Genomic DNA, 22,733 nt, shown 5'->3' with positions numbered 1-22,733 from the left:
AGTGATGGTAACAACAGACGTTTAATAGTGGTGATGGTAACAACAGACGTTTAATAGTAGTGATGGTAACAACAGAAGCTTTATAGTAGTGATGGTAACAACAGACGTTTAATCGTAGTGATGGTAACAACAGAAGAGTCATAGTAGTGATGGTAACAACAGAAGCGTTATAGTAGTGATGGTAACAACAGAAGATTTATAGTAGTGATGGTAACAACAGACGTTTATAGTAGTGATGGTAACAACAGATGTTTAATAGTAGTGATGGTAACAACAGACGTTTAATAGTAGTGATGGTAACAACAGACGTTTTATAGTAGTGATGGTAACAACAGACGTTTAATCGTAGTGATGGTAACAACAGAAGAGTCATAGTAGTGATGGTAACAACAGACGTTTAATCGTAGTGATGGTAACAACAGAAGAGTCATAGTAGTGATGGTAAAAACAGACGTTTAATAGTAGTGATGGTAACAACAGACGTTTAATAGTAGTGATGGTAACAACAGACGTTTAATAGTAGTGATGGTAACAACAGACGTTTAATAGTAGTGATGGTAACAACAGACGTTTTATAGTAGTGATGGTAACAACAGAAGAGTCATAGTAGTGATGGTAACAACAGAAGAGTCATAGTAGTGATGGTAACAACAGACGTTTAATCGTAGTGATGGTAACAACAGAAGAGTCATAGTAGTGATGGTAACAACAGACGTTTAATCGTAGTGATGGTAACAACAGAAGCTTTATAGTAGTGATGGTAACAACAGACGTTTAATAGTGGTGATGGGACAACAGACGTTTAATAGTAGTGATGGTAACAACAGACGTTTAATAGTGGTGATGGTAACAACAGACGTTTAATAGTAGTGATGGTAACAACAGAAGAGTCATAGTAGTGATAACAACAGTTTAATCGTAGTGATGGTAACAACAGAAGCTTTATAGTAGTGATGGTAACAACAGACGTTTAATAGTGGTGATGGGACAACAGACGTTTATAGTAGTGATGGTAACAACAGATGTTTAATAGTGGTGATGGTAACAACAGACATTTTATATTAGTGATGGTAACAACAGACGTTTAATAGTAGTGATGGTAACAACAGAAGTTTATAGTAGTGATGGTAACAACAGAAGAGTCATAGTAGTGATGGTAACAACAGACGTTTTATAGTAGTGATGGTAACAACAGACGTTTAATAGTAGTGATGGTAACAACAGACGTTTTATAGTAGTGATGGTAACAACAGACATTTAATAGTAGTGATGGTAACAATAGGCATTTAATAGTAGTGATGGGTACAACAGAAGAGTCATAGTAGTGATGGTAACAACAGACGTTTTATATTAGTGATGGTAACAACAGACGTTTAATAGTAGTGATGGTAACAACAGACGTTTAATAGTAGTGATGGTAACAACAGACGTTTAATAGTAGTGATGGTAACAACAGGCGTTTAATAGTAGTGATGGTAACAACAGACGTTTTATAGTAGTGATGGTAACAACAGAAGCGTTATAGTTGATGGTAACAACAGAAGAGTCATTGTGATGGTAACAACAGACGTTTAATATTAGTGATGGTAACAACAGAAGAGTCATTGTAGTGATGGTAACAACAGACGTTTAATAGTAGTGATGGTAACAACAGACGTTTAATAGTAGTGATGGTAACAACAGACGTTTAATAGTAGTGATGGTAACAACAGACGTTTAATAGTAGTGATGGTAACAACAGGCGTTTAATAGTAGTGATGGTAACAACAGACGTTTTATAGTAGTGATGGTAACAACAGAAGCGTTTAATAGTAGTGATGGTAACAACAGAAGAGTCATAGTAGTGATGGTAACAACAGACGTTTAATATTAGTGATGGTAACAACAGAAGAGTCATAGTAGTGATGAAACAACAGACGTTTTATATTAGTGATGGTAACAACAGACGTTTAATAGTAGTGATGGTAACAACAGACGTTTAATAGTAGTGATGGTAACAACAGACGTTTTATAGTAGTGATGGTATCAACAGAAGCGTTATAGTAGTGATGGTAACAACAGAAGAGTCATGTAGTGATGGTAACAACAGATGTTTTATAGTAGTGATGGTAACAACAGACGTTTAATAGTAGTGATGGTAACAACAGACGTTTTATAGTAGTGATGGTAACAACAGTTTAATATTAGTGATGGTAACAACAGAAGAGTCATAGTAGTGATGGTAACAACAGACGTTTTATAGTAGTGATGGTAACAACAGACGTTTTATAGTAGTGATGGTAACAACAGAAGAGTCATAGTAGTGATGGTAACAACAGACGTTTTATAGTGGTGATGGTAACAACAGACGTTTAATAGTAGTGATGGTAACAACAGACGTTTTATAGTAGTGATGGTAACAACAGACGTTTAATATTAGTGATGGTAACAACAGAAGAGTCATTGTAGTGATGGTAACAACAGACGTTTAATAGTAGTGATGGTAACAACAGGCGTTTAATAGTAGTGATGGTAACAACAGAAGCGTTATAGTAGTGATGGTAACAACAGACGTTTTATAGTAGTGATGGTAACAACAGAAGCGTTATAGTAGTGATGGTAACAACAGACGTTTTATAGTAGTGATGGTAACAACAGACGTTTAATCGTAGTGATGGTAACAACAGAAGAGTCATAGTAGTGATGGTAACAACAGACGTTTAATCGTAGTGATGGTAACAACAGAAGAGTCATAGTAGTGATGGTAACAACAGACGTTTAATCGTAGTGATGGTAACAACAGAAGCTTTATAGTAGTGATGGTAACAACAGACGTTTAATAGTGGTGATGGGACAACAGACGTTTAATAGTAGTGATGGTAACAACAGATGTTTAATAGTGGTGATGGTAACAACAGACGTTTAATAGTGGTGATGGTAACAACAGACGTTTAATAGTAGTGATGGTAACAACAGAAGCTTTATAGTAGTGATGGTAACAACAGACGTTTAATCGTAGTGATGGTAACAACAGAAGAGTCATAGTAGTGATGGTAACAACAGAAGCGTTATAGTAGTGATGGTAACAACAGACGTTTTATAGTAGTGATGGTAACAACAGAAGCGTTATAGTAGTGATGGTAACAACAGATGTTTAATAGTAGTGATGGTAACAACAGACGTTTAATAGTAGTGATGGTAACAACAGACGTTTTATAGTAGTGATGGTAACAACAGACGTTTAATCGTAGTGATGGTAACAACAGAAGAGTCATAGTAGTGATGGTAACAACAGACGTTTAATCGTAGTGATGGTAACAACAGAAGAGTCATAGTAGTGATGGTAACAACAGACGTTTAATCGTAGTGATGGTAACAACAGAAGCTTTATAGTAGTGATGGTAACAACAGACGTTTAATAGTGGTGATGGGACAACAGACGTTTAATAGTAGTGATGGTAACAACAGATGTTTAATAGTGGTGATGGTAACAACAGACGTTTAATAGTGGTGATGGTAACAACAGACGTTTAATAGTAGTGATGGTAACAACAGAAGCTTTATAGTAGTGATGGTAACAACAGAAGCGTTATAGTAGTGATGGTAACAACAGAAGAGTCATAGTAGTGATGGTAACAACAGACGTTTAATCGTAGTGATGGTAACAACAGAAGAGTCATAGTAGTGATGGTAACAACAGACGTTTAATCGTAGTGATGGTAACAACAGAAGCTTTATAGTAGTGATGGTAACAACAGACGTTTAATAGTGGTGATGGGACAACAGACGTTTAATAGTAGTGATGGTAACAACAGATGTTTAATAGTGGTGATGGTAACAACAGACGTTTAATAGTGGTGATGGTAACAACAGACGTTTAATAGTAGTGATGGTAACAACAGAAGAGTCATAGTAGTGATGGTAACAACAGACGTTTAATCGTAGTGATGGTAACAACAGAAGCTTTATAGTAGTGATGGTAACAACAGACGTTTAATAGTGGTGATGGGACAACAGACGTTTAATAGTAGTGATGGTAACAACAGATGTTTAATAGTGGTGATGGTAACAACAGACATTTTATATTAGTGATGGTAACAACAGACGTTTAATAGTAGTGATGGTAACAACAGAAGCGTTATAGTAGTGATGGTAACAACAGAAGAGTCATAGTAGTGATGGTAACAACAGACGTTTTATAGTAGTGATGGTAACAACAGACGTTTAATAGTAGTGATGGTAACAACAGACGTTTTATAGTAGTGATGGTAACAACAGACATTTAATAGTAGTGATGGTAACAATAGGCATTTAATAGTAGTGATGGGTACAACAGAAGAGTCATAGTAGTGATGGTAACAACAGACGTTTTATATTAGTGATGGTAACAACAGACGTTTAATAGTAGTGATGGTAACAACAGACGTTTAATAGTAGTGATGGTAACAACAGACGTTTAATAGTAGTGATGGTAACAACAGGCGTTTAATAGTAGTGATGGTAACAACAGACGTTTTATAGTAGTGATGGTAACAACAGAAGCGTTATAGTAGTGATGGTAACAACAGAAGAGTCATTGTTGTGATGGTAACAACAGACGTTTAATATTAGTGATGGTAACAACAGAAGAGTCATTGTAGTGATGGTAACAACAGACGTTTAATAGTAGTGATGGTAACAACAGACGTTTAATAGTAGTGATGGTAACAACAGACGTTTTATAGTAGTGATGGTAACAACAGACATTTAATAGTAGTGATGGGAACAACAGATTTAATAGTAGTGATGGTAACAACAGATGTTTAATAGTAGTGATGGTAACAACAGAAGAGTCATAGTAGTGATGGTAACAACAGACATTTAATAGTGATGGTAACAACAGACATTTAATAGTAGTGATGGGAACAACAGACATTTAATCGTAGTGATGGTAACAACAGAAGAGTCATAGTAGTGATGGTAACAACAGACGTTTAATCATAGTGATGGTAACAACAGAAGCTTTATAGTAGTGATGGTAACAACAGACGTTTAATAGTGGTGATGGGACAACAGACGTTTAATAGTAGTGATGGTAACAACAGATGTTTAATAGTGGTGATGGTAACAACAGACGTTTAATAGTGGTGATGGTAACAACAGACGTTTAATAGTAGTGATGGTAACAACAGACGTTTTATAGTAGTGATGGTAACAACAGAAGAGTCATAGTAGTGATGGTAACAACAGACGTTTTATAGTAGTGATGGTAACAACAGAAGCTTTATAGTAGTGATGGTAACAACAGACGTTTAATAGTGGTGATGGGACAACAGACGTTTAATAGTAGTGATGGTAACAACAGATGTTTAATAGTGGTGATGGTAACAACAGACGTTTAATAGTGGTGATGGTAACAACAGACGTTTAATAGTAGTGATGGTAACAACAGAAGCTTTATATTAGTGATGGTAACAACAGACGTTTTATAGTAGTGATGGTAACAACAGAAGAGTCATAGTAGTGATGGTAACAACAGACGTTTTATCGTAGTGATGGTAACAACAGAAGCTTTATAGTAGTGATGGTAACAACAGACGCGTTATAGTAGTGATGGTAACAACAGAAGAGTCATAGTAGTGATGGTAACAACAGACGTTTTATAGTAGTGATGGTAACAACAGACGTTTAATAGTAGTGATGGTAACAACAGATGTTTAATAGTGGTGATGGTAACAACAGACGTTTTATAGTAGTGATGGTAACAACAGACGTTTAATAGTAGTGATGGTAACAACAGAAGCTTTATAGTATGGGACAACAGATGGTAGTGATGGTAACAACAGATGTTTAATAGTGGTGATGGGAACAACAGACGTTTAATAGTAGTGATGGTAACAACAGATGTTTAATAGTGGTGATGGTAACAACAGTTTAATAGTGGTGATGGTAACAACAGACGTTTAATAGTAGTGATGGTAACAACAGAAGAGTCATAGTAGTGATGGTAACAACAGACGTTTAATCGTAGTGATGGTAACAACAGAGCTTTATAGTAGTGATGGTAACAACAGACGTTTAATAGTGGTGATGGGACAACAGACGTTTAATAGTAGTGATGGTAACAACAGATGTTTAATAGTGGTGATGGTAACAACAGACATTTTATATTAGTGATGGTAACAACAGACGTTTAATAGTAGTGATGGTAACAACAGAAGCGTTATAGTAGTGATGGTAACAACAGAAGAGTCATAGTAGTGATGGTAACAACAGAAGTTTTATAGTAGTGATGGTAACAACAGACGTTTAATAGTAGTGATGGTAACAACAGACGTTTTATAGTAGTGATGGTAACAACAGACATTTAATAGTAGTGATGGTAACAATAGGCATTTAATAGTAGTGATGGGTGAAGAGTCATAGTAGTGATGGTAACAACAGACGTTTTATATTAGTGATGGTAACAACAGACGTTTAATAGTAGTGATGGTAACAACAGACGTTTAATAGTAGTGATGGTAACAACAGACGTTTAATAGTAGTGATGGTAACAACAGACGTTTAATAGTAGTGATGGTAACAACAGACGTTTTATAGTAGTGATGGTAACAACAGAAGCGTTATAGTAGTGATGGTAACAACAGAAGAGTCATTGTTGTGATGGTTTTAATAGTAGTGATGGTAACAACAGAAGAGTCATTGTAGTGATGGTAACAACAGACGTTTAATAGTAGTGATGGTAACAACAGAAGTTTAATAGTAGTGATGGTAACAACAGACGTTTTATAGTAGTGATGGTAACAACAGACATTTAATAGTAGTGATGGTAACAACAGACGTTTAATAGTAGTGATGGTAACAACAGATGTTTAATAGTGGTGATGGTAACAACAGAAGAGTCATAGTAGTGATGGTAACAACAGACATTTAATAGTGATGGTAACAACAGACATTTAATAGTAGTGATGGTAACAACAGACGTTTAATCGTAGTGATGGTAACAACAGAAGAGTCATAGTAGTGATGATAGACGTTTAATCGTAGTGATGGTAACAACAGAAGCTTTATAGTAGTGATGGTAACAACAGAAGAGTCATAGTAGTGATGGTAACAACAGATGTTTAATCGTAGTGATGGTAACAACAGAAGAGTCATAGTAGTGATGGTAACAACAGACGTTTAATCGTAGTGATGGTAACAACAGAAGCTTTATAGTAGTGATGGTAACAACAGACGTTTAATAGTGGTGATGGGACAACAGACGTTTAATAGTAGTGATGGTAACAACAGATGTTTAATAGTGGTGATGGTAACAACAGACGTTTAATAGTGGTGATGGTAACAACAGACGTTTAATAGTAGTGATGGTAACAACAGAAGCTTTATAGTAGTGATGGTAACAACAGAAGCGTTATAGTAGTGATGGTAACAACAGAAGAGTCATAGTAGTGATGGTAACAACAGACGTTTAATCGTAGTGATGGTAACAACAGAAGAGTCATAGTAGTGATGGTAACAACAGACGTTTAATCGTAGTGATGGTAACAACAGAAGCTTTATAGTAGTGATGGTAACAACAGACGTTTAATAGTGGTGATGGGACAACAGACGTTTAATAGTAGTGATGGTAACAACAGATGTTTAATAGTGGTGATGGTAACAACAGACGTTTAATAGTGGTGATGGTAACAACAGACGTTTAATAGTAGTGATGGTAACAACAGAAGAGTCATAGTAGTGATGGTAACAACAGACGTTTAATCGTAGTGATGGTAACAACAGAAGCTTTATAGTAGTGATGGTAACAACAGACGTTTAATAGTGGTGATGGGACAACAGACGTTTATAGTAGTGATGGTAACAACAGATGTTTAATAGTGGTGATGGTAACAACAGACATTTTATATTAGTGATGGTAACAACAGACGTTTAATAGTAGTGATGGTAACAACAGAAGCGTTATAGTAGTGATGGTAACAACAGAAGAGTCATAGTAGTGATGGTAACAACAGACGTTTTATAGTAGTGATGGTAACAACAGACGTTTAATAGTAGTGATGGTAACAACAGACGTTTTATAGTAGTGATGGTAACAACAGACATTTAATAGTAGTGATGGTAACAATAGGCATTTAATAGTAGTGATGGGTACAACAGAAGAGTCATAGTAGTGATGGTAACAACAGACGTTTTATATTAGTGATGGTAACAACAGACGTTTAATAGTAGTGATGGTAACAACAGACGTTTAATAGTAGTGATGGTAACAACAGACGTTTAATAGTAGTGATGGTAACAACAGGCGTTTAATAGTAGTGATGGTAACAACAGACGTTTTATAGTAGTGATGGTAACAACAGAAGCGTTTATAGTAGTGATGGTAACAACAGAAGAGTCATTGTTGTGATGGTAACAACAGACGTTTAATATTAGTGATGGTAACAACAGAAGAGTCATTGTAGTGATGGTAACAACAGACGTTTAATAGTAGTGATGGTAACAACAGACGTTTAATAGTAGTGATGGTAACAACAGACGTTTTATAGTAGTGATGGTAACAACAGACATTTAATAGTAGTGATGGGAACAACAGACGTTTAATAGTAGTGATGGTAACAACAGACGTTTAATAGTAGTGATGGTAACAACAGAAGAGTCATAGTAGTGATGGTAACAACAGACATTTAATAGTGATGGTAACAACAGACATTTAATAGTGATGGTAAAAACAGACATTTAATAGTAGTGATGGTAACAACAGAAGAGTCATAGTAGTGATGGTAACAACAGGCGTTTAATCATAGTGATGGTAACAACAGAAGCTTTATAGTAGTGATGGTAACAACAGACGTTTAATAGTGGTGATGGGACAACAGACGTTTAATAGTAGTGATGGTAACAACAGATGTTTAATAGTGGTGATGGTAACAACAGACGTTTAATAGTGGTGATGGTAACAACAGACGTTTAATAGTAGTGATGGTAACAACAGACGTTTTATAGTAGTGATGGTAACAACAGAAGAGTCATAGTAGTGATGGTAACAACAGATGTTTAATATTGGTGATGGTAACAACAGAAGCTTTATAGTAGTGATGGTAACAACAGACGTTTAATAGTGGTGATGGGACAACAGATGTTTAATAGTAGTGATGGTAACAACAGATGTTTAATAGTGGTGATGGTAACAACAGACGTTTAATAGTGGTGATGGTAACAACAGACGTTTAATAGTAGTGATGGTAACAACAGAAGCTTTATAGTAGTGATGGTAACAACAGAAGCGTTATAGTAGTGATGGTAACAACAGAAGAGTCATAGTAGTGATGGTAACAACAGACGTTTAATCGTAGTGATGGTAACAACATAAGAGTTTTAGTAGTGATGTAACAACAGAAGAGTTTTAGTAGTGATGTAACAACAGAAGAGGCATAGTAGTTGATGGTAAAAACAGAAGCTTTATAGCAGTGATGGTAACAACAGAAGCGTTATAGTAGTGATGGGAACAACAGATGTTTAATAGTAGTGATGGGAACAACAGATGTTTAATAGCAGTGATGGTAACAACAGACGTTTAATAGTAGTGATGGTAACAACAGAAGCGTTATAGTAGTGATGGGAACAACAGATGTTTAATAGTAGTGATGGGAACAACAGAAGCTTTATAGTAGTGATGGTAACAACAGATGTTTAATAGTGGTGATGGTAACAACAGACGTTTAATAGTGGTGATGGTAACAACAGACGTTTAATAGTAGTGATGGTAACAACAGAAGAGTCATAGTAGTGATGGTAACAACAGACGTTTAATCGTAGTGATGGTAACAACAGAAGCTTTATAGTAGTGATGGTAACAACAGACGTTTAATAGTGGTGATGGGACAACAGACGTTTAATAGTAGTGATGGTAACAACAGATGTTTAATAGTGGTGATGGTAACAACAGACATTTTATATTAGTGATGGTAACAACAGACGTTTAATAGTAGTGATGGTAACAACAGAAGCGTTATAGTAGTGATGGTAACAACAGAAGAGTCATAGTAGTGATGGTAACAACAGACGTTTTATAGTAGTGATGGTAACAACAGACGTTTAATAGTAGTGATGGTAACAACAGACGTTTTATAGTAGTGATGGTAACAACAGACATTTAATAGTAGTGATGGTAACAATAGGCATTTAATAGTAGTGATGGGTACAACAGAAGAGTCATAGTAGTGATGGTAACAACAGACGTTTTATATTAGTGATGGTAACAACAGACGTTTAATAGTAGTGATGGTAACAACAGGCGTTTAATAGTAGTGATGGTAACAACAGACGTTTAATAGTAGTGATGGTAACAACAGACGTTTAATAGTAGTGATGGTAACAACAGACGTTTTATAGTAGTGATGGTAACAACAGAAGCGTTATAGTAGTGATGGTAACAACAGAAGAGTCATTGTTGTGATGGTAACAACAGGCGTTTAATATTAGTGATGGTAACAACAGAAGAGTCATTGTAGTGATGGTAACAACAGACGTTTAATAGTAGTGATGGTAACAACAGGCGTTTAATAGTAGTGATGGTAACAACAGACGTTTTATAGTAGTGATGGTAACAACAGACATTTAATAGTAGTGATGGGAACAACAGACGTTTAATAGTAGTGATGGTAACAACAGATGTTTAATAGTGGTGATGGTAACAACAGAAGAGTCATAGTAGTGATGGTAACAACAGACATTTAATAGTGATGGTAACAACAGACATTTAATAGTAGTGATGGGAACAACAGGCGTTTAATCGTAGTGATGGTAACAACAGAAGAGTCATAGTAGTGATGGTAACAACAGACGTTTAATCGTAGTGATGGTAACAACAGAAGCTTTATAGTAGTGATGGTAACAACAGACGTTTAATAGTGGTGATGGGACAACAGGCGTTTAATAGTAGTGATGGTAACAACAGATGTTTAATAGTGGTGATGGTAACAACAGGCGTTTAATAGTGGTGATGGTAACAACAGACGTTTAATAGTAGTGATGGTAACAACAGAAGCTTTATAGTAGTGATGGTAACAACAGAAGCGTTATAGTAGTGATGGTAACAACAGAAGAGTCATAGTAGTGATGGTAACAACAGACGTTTTATAGTAGTGATGGTAACAACAGACGTTTAATAGTAGTGATGGTAACAACAGATGTTTAATAGTGGTGATGGTAACAACAGACATTTTATATTAGTGATGGTAACAACAGACGTTTAATAGTAGTGATGGTAACAACAGAAGCGTTATAGTAGTGATGGTAACAACAGAAGAGTCATAGTAGTGATGGTAACAACAGACGTTTTATAGTAGTGATGGTAACAACAGACGTTTAATAGTAGTGATGGTAACAACAGACGTTTTATAGTAGTGATGGTAACAACAGACATTTAATAGTAGTGATGGTAACAATAGGCATTTAATAGTAGTGATGGGTACAACAGAAGAGTCATAGTAGTGATGGTAACAACAGACGTTTTATATTAGTGATGGTAACAACAGACGTTTAATAGTAGTGATGGTAACAACAGACGTTTAATAGTAGTGATGGTAACAACAGGCGTTTAATAGTAGTGATGGTAACAACAGACGTTTTATAGTAGTGATGGTAACAACAGACGTTTAATAGTAGTGGTGGTAACAACAGAAGCGTTATAGTAGTGATGGTAACAACAGAAGAGTCATTGTAGTGATGGTAACAACAGACGTTTAATATTAGTGATGGTAACAACAGAAGAGTCATTGTAGTGATGGTAACAACAGACGTTTAATAGTAGTGATGGTAACAACAGACGTTTAATAGTAGTGATGGTAACAACAGACGTTTTATAGTAGTGATGGTAACAACAGACATTTAATAGTAGTGATGGGAACAACAGACGTTTAATAGTAGTGATGGTAACAACAGACGTTTAATAGTAGTGATGGTAACAACAGAAGAGTCATAGTAGTGATGGTAACAACAGACATTTAATAGTGATGGTAACAACAGACATTTAATAGTGATGGTAACAACAGAAGAGTCATAGTAGTGATGGTAACAACAGACATTTAATAGTGATGGTAACAACAGACATTTAATAGTGATGGTAAAAACAGACATTTAATAGTAGTGATGGTAACAACAGAAGAGTCATAGTAGTGATGGTAACAACAGACGTTTTATATTAGTGATGGTAACAACAGACGTTTAATCGTAGACGTTTAATCGTAGTGACGGTGATACACTTGTTGTTCTCCTCATTACATTGGTGGCTTCTGGTAAAGCAATTTGACAACCAAACAGTCATTAGTCCCAGTCATGTTTTTTTATTACAGTTGTAAATGGTGACTGCTTGAAGACTGTAGCATTGTAATTAAAATACCTTCATTTCCCTTGAGGTGGAGATGGTATGACTCTACTGACTAGTGCTTTTATGACATCCCTCCATTATACCCCTTTTAGTGGAACTACAGGGAGCTTCTTAACAGTTGGTTCGCTGGCTTACCCTTACTTAGCTTCAAGTTATGATCTCGGCACTGACTCTGTGTGTGTGCCTCGGTAGGTGTGTGGGTGTGGAGTCTGATTTTTTAAACTTCAAGTGTAGTTCCATGTCAACCCCATGTTCTAATGTATGTATGTGTACATGGTGAACTACATTTCCCATAACCTCCCCCTTCTGTCTCTCTCTATAGGTCTCTCCAAGACCTTTCCAAGCAGACAGAGTTGCCGTACGGGACGGTGTTGGACTCGGCTGTGTATGAGCAGGTGCGCAGTAAGGCCATGAACCCCTTTGAGAGGGACCCCATGTACTCCCAGATGTGGCGCATGATCAACCGCACCGGAGGGGCCGAAAACAACGTGGACGAGTCCAAGGAGGGCATCCGCAAGGTACACCACTTTACATGGTCTACACCAGGGCTGCCCAACCCGCTTCCTGGAGATCTACTGTCCTGTAGGTTTTCAGCCCAACCCTCTTCCTGGAGATCTTCCGTCCTGTAGGTTTTCAGTCCAACCCTAATTTAGCATATCTGATTCAGCTAGTTAAGGTCTTGTTTAGCAGCTAATTAGTAGAATCAGTTGTGTTAAATTAAGGTTGGACTGAAAACCCACAGGACAGTAGATCTCCAGGAAGAGGGTTGAACTGAAAACCCACAGGATGGTAGATCTCCAGGAAGAGGGTTGGACTGAAAACCCACAGGATGGTAGATCTCCAGGAAGAGGGTTGGACTGAAAACCCACAGGATGGTAGATCTCCAGGAAGAGGGTTGAACTGAAAACCCACAGGATGGTAGATCTCCAGGAAGAGGGTTGGACTGAAAACCCACAGGATGGTAGATCTCCAGGAAGAGGGTTGGACTGAAAACCCACAGGATGGTAGATCTCCAGGAAGAGGGTTGGGCAGCCCTGGTCTATGACATTTAGCAGATGATTTTATCCAATGGTACGTACAGTACAGTGAGTGAGTATATAATAGTATGTGTACAGGTACATAAATGTGTCATGTGTTATCTCTCAATATAAATGTATAATTGTATAGATCCTCCCTGGTGTTCTTTTATTTTTGTAGAAAATATTTTCATTCGTAAATTGTAACCGACATAGGTTGCCATTTGGGTTGCAACCTATTCCCTATTTAGTGCACTACTTTTTACCAGGACTCATAGGGCTCTGGTTTAAAGCAGTATACTATATAGAGAGTAGGTTGCCATTTGGGATGCACACTTGGTAGAAGCAATTAAAGCGATGGTAAATTAGTGAATTATGGCTTCAAGCCTTCGTCTCCTCGACATAAAGATTATTAGGGCTGAATAGCTTGGTTTCATGAATTAGTCAGCGTTTTGTTGAGATGATCAGCACTCTCAGGTGCTCGGATAAATATTGCATGACAGGGGTGATACCCCCGGAGTAGCAGACAAGTACAACAACTATGAAGCTTAATGCAAGTCGTCATTCCCACTGCACTCTTTCTTACTCTCCATGTATTTGTCTCTCTTATTATCTCCCTCCCTTTATCACCGGGCTGTAGGCTCAACATCTCCCTCTAGTGGAATATTGGTGTCCCTGACTCGATCCCATGCAGGACAAGTTTGTCTCTCCTAACCCAGAATTGTTCTATTTTTTTGTGCCTTTTTTAAAGGTTTTGTTTAATTCCGTTTCTCTGTTTGTTTTCAAGCGGTATCTCTGGAAATCAGTATCTTTTGTCAGGAGGGCCAGTGAGTCCAGCAACCCACCTTTGGTCCCCTATAGTTTGTTTTGTGGATCTCGTTTTCCTTCTCATATCCTATGTCCTGTCGGTCGAGTGCTGACAGTTCTGTGTTCCACACACTGTCAATAAACCTCTCAGAATCTAAGTCCCAGGCACTATGGATTTTCTCCCCAACACTGTTCAGATTGCAATCATTGTAGCAGAATAGTATTATCTGTCAGAGCCACTGTGTTTATCTTATCGGGAATATATAGCAGAGCCCTGAAGGACGTTACATTAGGTGTAGCAATGCCAATCTCTGCCACTTCAGTCTAAACTCAGAACGTTCAATAGACTTTTAGATTCTATTCTTGGTATCGTAGCCATTTGCAATATAAGCTCAGAACAATCAATACTCTTGTATATGATCCACCTGTTCTTGATATCACAGCGATTTGCCTAGTAGGATGTGAATGCCAATCAATGTTATGCGATGTTATTGCAGTCCATTGGGAACCATACTTCTGTGCGAGGTTTTCACTGATATTTCATCAACATACATGAAATTCCCTTTCATTAGTAAAAACAAAAAAAAAGTGTACACACTTTTAACATGGATAAATACAGTGCATCTGGAAAGTATTCCGACCCCTTAAATTTTTATACATTTTGTTACGTTACAGCCTTATTCTAAAATGGATTACATTAATTGTTTTGCTCATCAATCTACACACAATACCCCATAATGACAAAGTGAAAACAGTTTTTTAGAATTTTTTGCAAATTTATTTAAAATAAAAAAACATACCTTATTTACATGTGTATTCAGAACCTTTGTTATGAGACTTGAAATTGAGCTCAGGTGCATCCTGTTTTCATTGATCATCTTTAAGATGTTTCTACAACTTGATTGGAGTTCACCTGTGGTAAATTCAATTGATTAGACATGATTTGGAAAGGCACACACCTGTCTATATAAGGTCCCACAGTTGACAGTGCATGTCATAGCAAACACCAAGCCATGAGGTCAAAGGAATTGTCCATAGAGCTCCGAGACAGGATTGTGTTGAGGCACAGATCTGGGGAAGGGCACCAAAACACTGATGCAGCATTGAAGGTCCCCAAGAACACAGTGGCCTCCATCATTCTTAAATGGAAGACGTTTGGAACCACCAAGACTCTTCCTAGGGCTGGCCGCCCAGCCAAACTGGGAAATCGGGGGAAAGGGTCCTTGGTCAGGGAGGTGATCAAGAACTCAATGTTAATTTTGACAGAGCCCCAGAGTTTCTCTGTGGAGATGTGAGAACCTTCCAGAGGGACAATCATCTCTGCAGCACTCCAGCAATCAGGCCTTTGTGGTAGAGTGGCCAGATGGAAGCCACTCCTCAGTAAAAGGCACATGACAGTCCACTTGGAGTTTGCCAAAAGACACCTAAAGGACTCTGACACCATGAGAAACAAGATTCTCGGGTCTGATGAAACCAAGACTGAATGCTTTAGCCTGGATACCAAGTGTGACGTCTGGAGGAAACCTTGCACCATCCCTACAGTGAAGCATAGTGGTGTCAGTATCATGCTGTTGGGATGTTTTTTTCAGAGGCAAGGGAGGGAAAGAAGAACAGAGCAAAGTACAGAGAGCCTTGATGATTTTTGTATTTGCAGCAGCTACTCTTCCTGGGGTCCGGCAACATTACCTGATGTGGAATAGAGTTCCATGTAGTCATGGCTCTATGTAGTACTGTGTGCCTCCCACAGTCTGTTCTGGACTTGGGGACTGTCAAAAAACCTCTGGTGGCATGTGTTGTTCCCCGGGCGCTGAAGATGTGGATGTGAATTATGGCAGCCCCCCGCACCTCTCTGGTTCAGAGGTTGAGTTAAAATGTGGAAGACACTTTTCAGTTGAAGGCATTCAGCAGTATAACTGACTAGGTATCCCTTGTTTCTTCTTCTTTTTATTCAGTTTAGTCACATGATTTCCCAATCTGCAAGACGTTTGCCAATCGGTTATGCAGCCAGAGTTATTTGCCATTCCTTTTGCCTCATCCCTTCAATTCTTCATCAATCCATGGGGATTTAACAGTTTTACATTAATTTCCTTAATGGGTGCATGCTTATTACTGGGATAAGCAATTTCATAAATGTGTCAAGTGCAGCATCTGTATGCTCCTCATTACACACCATGGACCAACAAATATTCTTTACATCAACAACATAGGAATCGCTATAAAACGTCTAGTATGACCTCATATACACTATATTAGGTCCAGCCTTTGGAACTTTTGCTAGATATGGCTACTATATTGTGATCACTACATCCGATGGATCTGGATACCTGCTCCAGAGTGCTCAGGGCCTCAGACTGGGGCAAAGGTTCACCTTCCAACAGGACAACGACCCTCAGCACACAGCCAAGACACTGCAGGAGTGGCATCGGGACAAGTCTCTGAAGGTCCTTGAGTGGCCCAGCCAGAGCCCGGACTTGAACCCGATCGAACATCTCTGGAGAGACCTGAAAATAGCTGTGCAGCAACGCTCCCCATCCAACCTGACAGAGCCTGATAGGATCTGCAGACAAGAATGGGAGAAACTCCCCAAATACAGGTGTGCCAAGCTTCTAGTGTCCTACCCAAGAAGACTCAAGGCTATAATCTCTGCCAAAGGTGCTTCAACAAAGTACTGAGTAAAGGATCTGAAAACATATGTAAATGTGATATTTAAGTTAATTATTTTTAATACATTTGCAAAAAATTCAAAAAAATCTGTTTTTGATTTGTCATTATTGGGTATTGTGTGTAGACTGATGAGGGGGAAAAAACTATGTAATCAATTTTAGAATAAGTCTGTAACAAGTCAAGGGGTCTGAATACTTTCTGAATGCACAGTACATGTTTTATTAAATACTATTGGCCTTTCCAGTATACCCTGAAACACTACTCTAACAGTATGGTTCCAATCAATGGTCATTCTCAAGCGGCCTGAATCCGAGGCTGTACAACTTCTCTTTTACTCCTCCAGAGAAGGAAAATGGCCGCCACTTCCACATATGTATGCTGCTCTGTCTGGACTAATGAGAGTAGCTATAAATATTATGCTAATAACTCAGGTTATGGTTAATCATCCTTCTGCTACTTGGTTCTTCCCTTGATGCAGGAGGAAATGGTAATGGCTAAGAGATAGAGGGGAGGGAGGTAAGGAGAGGGAGATGGGAAGTGTCTTTGGCTGACTACAAATGAGGCCGTCCTTTACACTGCGGTGCTCAAAGTGATCTCAGTCATTTTTCTCAATGTGCCAACTTCATTATCAAGGGCTTGTATTGCGCAGGCAGGCAGGCAGGCAGGCAAGCAGATAGATAGATAGATAGATAGATAGATAGATAGATAGATAGATAGATAGATAGATAGATAGATAGATAGATAGATAGATAGATAGATAGATAGATAGATAGATAGATAGATAGATAGATAGATAGATAGATAGATAGATAGATAGATAGATAGAGTGATAGAGTGATAGAGTGATAGAGTGATAGAGTGATAGCGATAGAGCAATGGATGGGGGAGGGATGGAGGGAGATGAAGACATAAAGAGTGTGTGTGACTAAAGGTACAGTGCCTTGCGAAAGTATTCGGCCCCCTTGAACTTTGCGACCTTTTGCCACATTTCAGGCTTCAAACATAAAGATATAAAACTGTATTTTTTGTGAAGAATCAACAACAAGTGGGACACAATCATGAAGTGGAACGACATTTATTGGATATTTCAAACTTTTTTAACAAATCAAAAATTGAAAAATTGGGCGTGCAAAATTATTCAGCCCCCTTAAGTTAATACTTTGTAGCGCCACCTTTTACTGCGATTACAGCTGTAAGTCGCTTGGGGTATGTCTCTATCAGTTTTGCACATCGAGAGACTGAATTTTTTTCCCATTCCTCCTTGCAAAACAGCTCGGGCACAGTGAGGTTGGATGGAGAGCATTTGTGAACAGCAGTTTTCAGTTCTTTCCACAGATTCTCGATTGGATTCAGGTCTGGACTTTGAATTGGCCATTCTAACACCTGGATATGTTTATTTTTGAACCATTCCATTGTAGATTTTGCTTTATGTTTTGGATCATTGTCTTGTTGGAAGACAAATCTCCGTCCCAGTCTCAGGTCTTTTGCAGACTCCATCAGGTTTTCTTCCAGAATGTTCCTGTATTTGGCTCCATCCATCTTCCCATCAATTTTAACCATCTTCCCTGTCCCTGCTGAAGAAAAGCAGTGCAGGTTCATTTATACGGAGACTTGATTACACACAGGTGGATTGTATTTATCATCATTAGTCATTTAGGTCAACATTGGATCATTCAGAGATCCTCACTGAACTTCTGGAGAGAGTTTGCTGCACTGAAAGTAAAGGGGCTGAATAATTTTGCACGCCCAATTTTTCAGTTTTTGATTGTTAAAAAAGTTTGAAATATCCAATAAATGTCGTTCCACTTCATGATTGTGTCCCACTTGTTATTGATTCTTCACAAAAAAATACAGTTTTATATCTTTATGTTTGAAGCCTGAAATGTGGCAAAAGGTCGCAAAGTTCAAGGGGGCCGAATACTTTCGCAAGGCACTGTAGCTGTGGTGGTGGTTGAAGAATTGAATTAAAGAAAAGAGAAGAACAGATGCAAGAAAAAAAGAGTTCACATTGTACAACCACTTATTTACTCTCTCACCACCCCCCGTTTCCTCATTAGTTTCTTGTCATATTGAAATATGTTAAACAGCGTGATGCATTGAGAATGGGAGAGACATTATTTACACAGAGCATATCAATGAGCTGCTCCTGTCTGTCTGTGTCTGTCTGTCTGTGTCTGTGTCTGTCTGTCTGTCTGTCTGTCTGTCTGTCTGTCTGTCTGTCTGTCTGTCTGTCTGTCTGTCTGTCTGTCTGTCTGTCTGTCTGTCTCCCACTGTGTGTGCTCTCTGGAGTGGCTTGGTGCTCTGACAGCCTCTCCAACACCTGTTTACTCTGTCCAATGGCTCTCTTAAATCACCCTCTGTGCCTGAGGGACCTGTAGCCCTATGGTGAGTGTATTTATGTGTGTGTAAAATGTTCCCGTGTGTGCATTTGCCAGTCGTCAAGGGCTACAGGTCCGAGCTTGGCAGTTGCCAGGGTTACGGGCAATAGCGGGGCAGCTGTGGTAGATGACAGATGTGTATCATTGTGTGAACTGTCTCTGCAGATATCCAGTCACCAGCTCATATCTGACAGGTGAACAGAATACCGGGAACCTATTTCTGCAATATATCTGAGGCTACTGGACAACAGACGATGTAAAACAGAACCTTCTACGTCACTCAATGAAATTGGTACTGGTAACTTACAAAACAAGGTGTTGCTTGACTCAAAAACAAAGATTAGTTGAGTTATCTGAACTGAGTATGCTTGTCAGTGTTCTTCACTTTTGAAGGCCATGAATTAATGTCTTAAATCACTAAACTAGTTACTGTACATTTCACAGTGATATGTAATTAGATTTCAAAACTTCAAACACATTGTCCTCAGTAATAATCGTTTCCCACTTTTGATGCAGATAACAGTGTGACTTTGTTATCCCGTCCCTCAGAGTACTGAGAGAGGATGGAAGAACGGGAGGGCAGGGTCTGGGGAGAATTTAGACTGGACATTAAAGGAGGAGGAGAGGGCCAAATCAAAGACATGATGGGCCGATAGTGTGTAAAAGAGAGAGAGAGGGAGAGAGAGAGAGAAATGGAGAGAGGGAGAGAGAAATGGAGAGAGAGAGAGAGAGAGAGATAAAGGGAGAGAGAGATGGAAATGGAAAAGGGGCAAAGAGAGAGAGACAGAGAGCGAGAGAGAGAGAGAGAGAGAGAGGGAGAGAGAGAGGGGAGAGAGAGAAAGGGAGAGAGAGAGAAATGGAGAGAGAGGCAGAGAGAGAGAAAGGGAGAGAGAGAGAGAGGCACAGAGAGAGAGAAAGGGAGAGAGGCACAGAGAGAGAAAGGGAGAGAGAGAGAGAGAGGCACAGAGAGAGAGAAAGGGAGAGAGAGAGTGCCCTAGAGTTAGAGAGGCAAAATGGCGCTGACAGAGATGGTCGCCCATCTTCAAGTCCTTAGGAAACTATGCAGTAATTTTTGTATTATTTCTTACATTGTTAGAAAATCTTAAATGTTATTATATACAGCCGGGAAGAACTATTGGATATAATAGCGACGTCAACTTACCAACATTCCAACCAGGAATATGAATTTCAAAAGCGGATCCTTTGTTCGGACCTCCACCCTGGACATTGGATCTAATCCCAGAGGCCGACCCAAAACAACGTTGTCGCTGCAGGAGAGGCAGACGGAGCGGCCTACTGGTCAGACTTAGAAGGCGAGCACACCACCCACCGTTTCCGAGCATATTACTCACCAATGTCCAGTCTCTAGACAGCAAGGTGGATGAAATTAGGGCACGAGTTGCCTTCCAGAGAGACATCAGAGATTGTAATATTCTCTGTTTCACGGAAACATGGCTCACTCGGGATACGTTGTCAGTCGGTACAGCCACAGGGTTTCTTAATGCATCACGCCGAAAGAAACGTACATCTCCCTGGTAAGAAGAAGGGCGGGGATGTATGCCTCATGATTAACAACTCATTGTGTAACAATAACAATATACAGGAACTCAAATGCTTTTGTTCACGTAACCTAGAATTCCTCACAATCAAATGCCGACCGCATTATCTCCCAAGAGAATTCTCTTCGATTATAGTCACAGCCTTGTACTGTATATCCCCCCCAAAGTAGATACCTCGATGGCCCTGAAAGAACTTCACTGGACTCTATGTAAACTGGAAACCATATATCCTGAGGCTACATTTATTGAAGCTGGGGATTTTAACAAAGCTAATTTGAGAACAAGGCTACCTAAATTCTACCAGCACATTGACTGTAGTACCCGCTCGAGCAAAACACTGGACCACTGCTACTCTAACTTCCGGTATGCATACAAGGCCCTCCCTGCGGCATATCCGACCACGACTCCATCTTGCTCGTACCTTCCTATAGGCAGAAACTCAAACAGGATGTACCCATGACTAGAACCATTCAATGCTGGTCTGACCAATCAGAATCCATGCTTCAAGATTGTTTTGATCACGTGGACTGGAAAATGTTTCGGGAAGCCTCAGACAATAACATTGATTTATACGCTGACTCGGTGAGTGAGTAAATTAGGAAGTGCATTGGAGATGTTGTACCCACTGTGACTATTAAAACCTACCCCAACCAAGACAGACAGCATCATTCGCGGAAAACTGAAAGTGTGAACCACCGCATTCAACCATGGAATGAGGTCGGGGATTATGGTCGAATATAAACAGTGTAGTTATTGCCTCCGCAAGGCAATCCAACAAGCGAAATGTTGGTATAGGGACAAAATGGACTCACAATTCAGCGGCCCAGACACAAGACGTATGTGGCAGGGTCTACAGGCAATTACAGACGACAAAAAGAAAACCAGCCACGTCACAGACACCGACGTCTTGCTTCCAGACAAGCTAAACACCTTTTTTGCCCGCTTTGAGGATAATACAGTGCCACCGACGCAGCCTGCTACCAAGGACAGTGGACCCTCCTTCTCCATGGCCAATGTGAATAAGACGTTTAAATGTGTTAACCTTCACAAGGCTGCTGGCCCAGAGGGCATCCCTAGCCACGTACTCAGAGCATGCGCAGATTAGCTGGCTGGTGTGTGTTTACAGATATATTCAATCGCTCCCTATCCCAGTCTGTTGTCCCCACACGCTTCAAGATGGCCACCATTGTTCCTGTACAAAGGAAGGCAAAGATAACTGAACTAAATCACTATCGCCCAGTAGCACTCACTTCAGTCATCATGAAGTGCTTTGAGAGACTAGTCAAGGATCATATCACCTCCACCTTACCGACCACCCTAGACCCACTTCAGTTTGCATACCGACCCAACAGGTCCACAGACGATGCAATCGCCATCACACTGCACACTGACCTATCCCATCTGGACAAGAGGAATACCTATGTGAGAATGCTGTTTGTTGACTACAGCTCAGCATTCAACACCATAATACCCTCCAAGCTCATCATTATGCTTAAGGCCCTGGTTCTCAACCCGCCCTGTGCAATTGGGTCCTGGACTTCCTGACGGCCCTCCCCCCAGGTGGTGACGGTAGGAAACAACATCTCCACTTCGCTGATCCTCAACACCGGGGCCCCACAAGGGTGCGTGCTCAGCCCCCTCCTGTACTCCCTGTTCACCCATGACTGCGTGGCCATGCACGCCTCCAACTCAATCATCAGGTTTGCAGATGACATAACTGTAGTGGGCTTGATTACCAACAACGATGAGACAGTCTACAGTGATGAGGTGACGGCACTTGGAGTGTGGTGTCAGGAAAACAAACTCTCACTCAACATCAACAAAACAAAGGAGATGATCGTGGAAACAGCAGGGAGCACCCCCCTATCCTCATCGACAGGACAGTAGTGGAGAAGGTGGAACGTTTTAAGTTCCTCAGCGTACATCATGGACAACTGAAATGGTCCATCCACACAGACAG

General features: G+C 39.4%; 1 protein-coding gene across 2 annotated transcripts in view; it reads left to right on the top strand.

The window, feature by feature from the left end:
• The window catches only part of LOC112249431 (glutamate receptor ionotropic, delta-2), a 724,520-nt gene that overhangs the window by 643,187 nt on the left and 58,600 nt on the right, over positions 1-22,733 (top strand). For both annotated transcript variants that reach the window (XR_006083189.1, XM_042320306.1), the window contains exon 13: positions 12,672-12,867. Coding sequence is in view for 1 of the 2 variants with exons in the window: in XM_042320306.1 (XP_042176240.1) it covers positions 12,672-12,867 (196 nt within the window). In the remaining variant the exon portion in view is untranslated. The remainder of the gene's footprint in view (positions 1-12,671; positions 12,868-22,733) is intronic.

The sequence above is a fragment of the Oncorhynchus tshawytscha genome, linkage group LG04 (assembly GCF_018296145.1).
Source record: "Oncorhynchus tshawytscha isolate Ot180627B linkage group LG04, Otsh_v2.0, whole genome shotgun sequence".
Classification (NCBI taxonomy): Eukaryota; Metazoa; Chordata; class Actinopteri; order Salmoniformes; family Salmonidae; genus Oncorhynchus; species Oncorhynchus tshawytscha.
The sequence above is the reverse complement of the archived record's forward strand: the minus strand, read 5'-3'. Positions and strand labels throughout refer to the sequence as shown.